The 6,709-nt window shown below is 47.7% G+C and overlaps 1 protein-coding gene across 1 annotated transcript in view; it reads left to right on the top strand.

Annotated features, from left to right (window-relative positions):
• Positions 1-3,143: 3,143 nt before the first annotated feature.
• Positions 3,144-6,709, top strand: part of HSPA13 (heat shock protein family A (Hsp70) member 13) — a 12,110-nt gene continuing 8,544 nt past the window's right edge. The window contains exons 1-2 of the mRNA XM_019528752.1: positions 3,144-3,243; positions 5,632-5,972. Coding sequence (XP_019384297.1) covers positions 3,219-3,243; positions 5,632-5,972 — 366 coding nt within the window. The 5' untranslated portion in view covers positions 3,144-3,218. The remainder of the gene's footprint in view (positions 3,244-5,631; positions 5,973-6,709) is intronic.

Here is a 6,709-nt window from a genome sequence, read left to right as displayed (position 1 = left end):
AAAGACCTTCCCCAGGATAGAAGTGAGGCTGACTGGCCTGTAGTTGCCAGGCTCTTCCTTCCTCCCCTTCTTGAAAATAGGGACCACACTGGCCCTTTTCCAGTCCTCCGGGACTTGGCCCGAGCACCAGGAGTCCTCAAACAGTCGTGCCAATGGCTCCACAATGACACCAGCCAATTCCCTCAGCACCTGTGGATGAAGGTCATCTGGGCCCGCCAACCTGGATACATCTAAGCCCTCCAGGTAATCCTTAACTAGGTCTGAACTAACAGTCAGGGGACTCACATCCTTCCTGGGCCTCTCTACGCTGTCACCCAGGAGCACCCCATTGTCAGCAGACAGGAACACGGAGGCAAAGAACGTGTTGAAGAGTTCTGCTTTCTCTCGTGCATGTCACCAACTGCCCTGCCCTACCTTGTAGGGGTCCAATGTTACCCCGAGACTTCTTCTTGCTACCTATATACTTCAAGAAACACTTTTTGTTATCCTTAATCCCAGAAGCTAATCTAAGCTGCAGTGCTGTTTTAGCCTTCCTTACCAAATCCCTACAAGCTCGGGTCAGGGAGGTGTACTCCTCCTTTGTCCCTGCCCCCTGCTTCCACCACCAGTAAGTACTCTTTTTTCTTTGCCCTCAGGCCAGCCTGGATATCCACACTCAGCCATGAAGGTTTCTTGGACCCTTTTCCCGCCTTCCTGCACAGAGGAATTGCATCCTGCTGTGCCCCAAGGATAGCTTTGCAGCAAAGTAGGTTTAGAGTGGATAACAGGAAAGTGTTTTCATTATTAGAACAGTGAGGCAGTAGAACAAACTGCTTAGGGTAGTTGTGGCATCTCCATTACTGGAGGTGTTGAATAAGAGGTTGGACAGGCACTGGTCAAGGATGACCTAGGAGTAGCTATGCCTGGAATTATTTGTAAAAAGCAACAGTTAGAAACCCAGGAGCAACCCCCTCACAACAGACCACTGGGAAATGAGAAGAGCTCTGAAGCCTAGAGCAGGTGAATATTCCAGGGCTATACTTAGCAGGAGGAGAATGAAGCCGTGCTCCACAAGCAGCTTAATTACATTTATGGAGGGGATACAGAACTAGGAGTTTTAGCTGTCCAGCAAGAAGGTGTGATTCTGGGCTTTCCTGGTTGTTACACAGAACTGGGAAGGAACTCTTCCCCTTCCTGTTGCTACAGGGGTTGCTTTTTTTGCCTAAGCTTTGGGCATTAGCTTAGGTTTTGGCTGGGGTGTGCCAATGCTTCTGCTGGGACTTAGATTCTGGAGGTTCTAAGTGGAAGGGTCTTGCCCCTCCACTCAGGGTCCATCACATTTGAGATCAGGAAAGAATTACCCCTTGGCCAGATTGGTATGGACTGTTGGAGGGTTTTCCTTCCTCTGTAGGGAGAGGTGTGGATCTCTCAAGCACATTTTAACAACCCTTACAACAATGGGACCCTGAAAGCCCTCATCCTCCATCTTTATCTGTAGCAGATTAGGATGTTTTTGGTGTCTTTGGACAATATGCCTTGTAGATGTGCAACAGGGTTGACTGTGTAGTTTTAGGAATATGTTAGACAAGGATTTGTATGGGGTGTTCTGTGGGTGGATAGGCATGATCCTGCCTCATGCAGGGGAGGTCCCTTCCAGCCCTGCTTTTCTATATATATTCAGATAGTGTTGTTAGGATTAGAAGGAGGGTCTCGAGGTCTTCAGAATAAAAAAAATCACAAAATGTCTTGCAGTGGGAAGTTTAGCCATTAATGCTGCTGCTCCCCAACAAGGCACAAGGAGTTTTCACACCCTTTGAGTGGAAGATGCAATGCAAATGTAAGATTAGGAAACTGTGGCCCAAACGGATGCCCTGAATCTGCCAAGTGTACTTGGATCTCTATAATGTGCCAAACCTAAATAGCACAAATGAGCACTTTCCTTGTTAGAAATGGATGTAGTGCTTGTTGCTATGCCCATTCGGAGTTCTGGGACTTCATGGCAAATTTGTCAGTGCTGGGTGTTTTTCTGAAGACTGGATGCTAATTTCATAGACGTTTGGGTTGGAAGGGGCCCTGGAGGATCATCGAGTCCAGCCCCCTCTACTCATTCAAGTGAGTATGTGAAAATATGAGCCAATAAATTTCTATCCTTTGTGGCTAAGAAGGAAGTTTGCTCATGCAATCTTAGTAAGCTCAAGAAGTTCAGAAACCGTCAGACAAATAATGCCTCCACCCCTGTATCATTTCAAATCAAAAGGGCTCATCATATCACTTTGGAGTTCCTAGCTTTTGCATTTCGGCAGGGGAGAGTCAACTGATTTTTCCAGCCCCTGTACCCAAAGCCTCAGCCTGCTCCCTTGCCACCGTCAATCTGAATCGTAGACTTTGGGGCACATTTGGTCTTTTTGCAAAGGTCCCTGCTCTTGGTGCCTGGGGATCGTTTGACAATCTCATATTTAATCAAATAAAACAAAACAAAATAAAGGCAGATTGGGGGGAAAAGTTGGAAAAAGTTGACTTGACAATGAGGTATCAGGGACAATGAACCCAGCAGTCATTACAATAATTCACATTTCATTACACACACACACTTTCATATACACTAAATTTTATACATATTTTATTAAAAATTATGTTGTATGTTTCGTATACATTATGCGTCAACTTTATCATTACTACAGTATTATTGTAAAATGGTAGTAAATTATTAGTGTAATAATGATCATACATAATACAGTAATGGTGGTGGTACTCTTAGGTAACAGTGTGGGGGGCGCTCCTTACTGACAGATAACGACGCACGGCAGCTCTCGCACAAAGCCCAAACCTCCAACGCGCCGAGGTCTGACACCGCCTCTCTATCAGCCTCAGTTTCCGGGGCGCCGGGCCCTCCCAGCAGGCATTGCGACTCCAGCCTCCCTCATCCCACCAGCTCGCCTCTTCTTTCCGAGCATGCGCATTAGAAGCAAACAGACCTTTCCTCCACCCCTACCGGAAGTCCCCGCTCTCTCTGAGCGGATCGGCAACGTGTCTTTGTAACTTCAAGACGTATCCTCTCCCGGTGGCTGCCGGGAGTCGTAGTTCCTGTGGGACCCGGAGTTCTCGGGCGGCACAGGGGCTCCTGGGTGCGGGCGGACTACTTCTCCCAGCGTGCCGCGCGGCACGAGGGGATTTCCCGGCTGCTCGGCCGGAAAGAACAGTCAGCGCGGGACCGGCACCGGGCAGGGAGCGCGACCACCATGGCCGGAGAGATGACGGTGCTGGGTGAGGCTCGCGAGCGCCGTTGCGGGGGAGGGCTGGGTGGGTCAGCCGCCCGCGGGCGCGTGGCGCCGGCCCGCGGACTCCCGACACACGCGTGTATATGTACGCATATATGTGGATATGTATGTACCGTATTTCCCGGTGTCTAGATCGGCCCGATATATAGGTCGACCCTGTTTTCCTGATCCAGAAGGTAGGACTTTCCTAGATTCAGTGTATAAATCCGCCTTTTTGGATCAGAAATATGAGGTCGACTTGGATAGGCCCCTGCACACCCTTACTGCGGGCCGGGCAACCGAGAGGTGGACACGTGCCGCAGCGCCACTTGCACGAGATAGGTTCGGTGCTCTGGCCTCATCCGTTGTGACTGGTGCTGCCTGGGCCACACCAGCTGAGCACCAAGCCCAACATTGCTAGCAGGGGATGGGATCACACCAGCTGGGTGTTGAACTTGGCCTTGTGTGGTGCGAGTGGAGCTGCTGAGTGCCAGGCCCAGCCCCGTCTCCTGGGGAGAGCTGGGCTGCCCCGCTTGCCACGAACAGCTGTCGGCTCAGCTGGTGTGGCTGGGTTCAGTGCTTGGCAGTGCTACTCGCAGGGGATGGGACTGGGCTCAGCGCTCTGCTGGTACGGCCCAGGCAGCACCACTTGCAGGGGATGGGGCCGTGCCAGTTGAGCATTGAGCCCAACCTTGTCCCCATCCCCTGAGCATCAGTGCTCAGCTGGTGCAGCCTCATCCCCTGTGAGCAGTGCTGTCTGGGCTGTGCCAGCTGAGCGCTGAGCCTGGCACCGCTCACAGGGGACGGTGATACCGTGTGTAAGTTGAGGTTGAATTTGTGTGAATGGAGGAGGAGGGTGCTCCACCCAGACTTTAAAACCACTGTGGCAATGTCAGCAGCTTCTCTAGTCAAGCAGTGCTGAGGGAGTCAGTTGAGTTCATGGCTCATTGTCATTTATCTGAATAGATTGCGGGGGCAGGGGAAGGTATGTGTAAAATCTGCAGTGGATGAGCAATTCCACCCATCCAGTGCCGGTCCCAAGCCCAGCTAAAGGAGGAAGGTTAGTGTCAGAAAGGACATCTGGCTGTAAAAGTCTTTGCCAAATCATGGTATGGAACCAGGGAACAAATCTACCTGCTGATGGAGAGTCAGATATGCAACAGTGACTCCATTTAGACAGGCCAAGTGAGGGAAGAAGTGTGTATGAGTGAGTGAGCAAGCCATGGTGTATATACCGCCCCCCCCACTTCTCTCTCCTGTTTGACCCAGAAAAAAATGCATATATTCACATGCATGCAAGCAGATTACAGTGATACATGAATTCAACTGACTCCTTCAGCACACGTGTATTTGTCTGTGTTTGTATACGTATTTACTTTTCTGAGACGAATAGGAAGAGAGTGAAATGGGGAGCAGGTGTTTGCACCATGAATCAGGATGCATAAACTCTTGGACTTCTCACATTTTAGCCTTGTCATCGTTGTTGTTGTGTGGTGTTGCACAGGTTAACACATCTTCCATATAGAGACCAAACTTACCTCCCAGCCTGGGCAGATCTGGAAATTTGAGAAGAGGGGTGCAGTTGGTGAGATGTATCATCACATATAGAACAAAACACATTTTTTTTTCTCCAGTAAAAAAGAAACTAGCAGCTTTATTAACATGCCAAGGACCTAAGGCTGGATTATGCAGTTTAAGTTTGAAAACAGAACTTCATTAGAACGAGTAAAAACAGTCCGCAGGGTGGTGAAATAAGCGCTTCAGGAGCAGCCAACAGGTGGCAGAATGGCAGGATAAAGGCTGGTTTGATTGGTGGAACATTAAGAATGTTAAAAAGAAGAGAGGGTCCTTAGCACCTGTGCAATGAAGAGTTTAGAAGGCATCAGGTAGACAATAATGAGCCATGAAGTCATTTGACTTCCTTAGCATTGTATGACTAGAAATGCTGCTGCCACTGCCAGGCAGTTGGTTTTAAACTGTAGGGGGAACAGGCATTAAAGGGGGATGCAGTGTGCCCCCCTCACCCCCAGATCCATCTCTGCCTCCCAGGGAATTTGAGGCTTAACTAATATTCATAAAGCAACTGAAAAAGAAAAGTAATCTCAGCACTACTATGATGTTGTGGTGATATTTATTTGCTGTTTCTTTCTTACAACTGAGAACAGATGTTGTTACTGACACTAGTGACTCGCTGACTGAATTGTCAGACAGAATCTTGTTGCTGACCTCCTGAGGAAATGAAACTAAGCGGGCAAATAGTTTTCCATGTGAAACCCACATCATATGTTTACACCAAACTAGACGTGTTAAGATGAGTACACTAGTGTTACAGCTGTGAGCTTCTAAGTTTTCAGAGATGTATGCTCTTTAACAGTGCTTTTTCCCCTTGTTTTAGGTTCGGCTGTATTGGCTCTCCTGTTGGCTGGCTATCTGGCACAGCAGTATTTACCTATGCCTACACCAAAAGTCATCGGGATTGACCTTGGTACCACTTACTGCTCTGTTGGTGTGTTCCTGCCTGGCACAGGGGAGGTGAAGGTTATTCCAGATGAAAATGGGCACAATAGCATACCGAGCATGGTCTCCTTCACAGACCGGGATGTGTATGTAGGGTATGATGGCCTAGAACTGGCAGATTCTAATCCACAGAATACCATATATGATGCCAAAAGGTTCATTGGGAAAATCTTCACTCCAGACGAGTTGAAAAGTGAAAGTAGCAGATACCCGTTTAAGGTAAACACAAAACAGCCATTACCAATTCTTCCCACTGTAGCCTATAATTTTTTACTCCTCCTTTACACATTCTTTCAATTATCTTGAGCTGAACTCTGCCTGATAGACATGGGATGTGGTACTGGTCATCTAGTGAATGGCAGTACTGCATGAAGTCAGACTAAAATTGATCTTATTCTTTTCCTTTTGGGACAGTGGGTTGAGAGAGGTAGTTAACGATGTTAGTCTGAATGGGGTGAGAGTGCTGTGACGAAAATTAGGCCCTAGTATGAGAAAAGGAGTGCTATGTGTCACTGCATGAAGTTGTATGAGCAGTTCAGCAGTGCACTCGATGGTCTTTAGAGCAAACAAAGCCCAGTTTTTGTTTTTCTTTTGTCTGTCAGAATAATCACAATAAGGAGCATCGTTATAGGTGTTTCAGGAACAAGTGATGTATTTGCTACTGATGAGATCCAGAGATGAAAACGGCCAAAAAATTAAGATGTAGGTTACCTTGCCATTTCTGGCATGATACATGATTCCCCCTACTTAGCCATCTTTGTTTTTCACATATCTGCATTAGGTTACTTTACACCTGTGATGATTAAAATTAAAGTGTGGCACATTTTATCTTCACTGTGTTCTCCTATAAAATTTGGGGTTTGAGCAAAGCACTTGACCTTGCACTACAATGAAAAAATTGAGATCTGTATGGAAGTGAGAAAAACTCCTCCTGTAGTTTCATAGATTTCATAGAC

Source organism: Crocodylus porosus, unplaced genomic scaffold, assembly GCF_001723895.1.
Source record: "Crocodylus porosus isolate Cpor-Errol unplaced genomic scaffold, CroPor_comp1, whole genome shotgun sequence".
Classification (NCBI taxonomy): Eukaryota; Metazoa; Chordata; order Crocodylia; family Crocodylidae; genus Crocodylus; species Crocodylus porosus.
The sequence above is the reverse complement of the archived record's forward strand: the minus strand, read 5'-3'. Positions and strand labels throughout refer to the sequence as shown.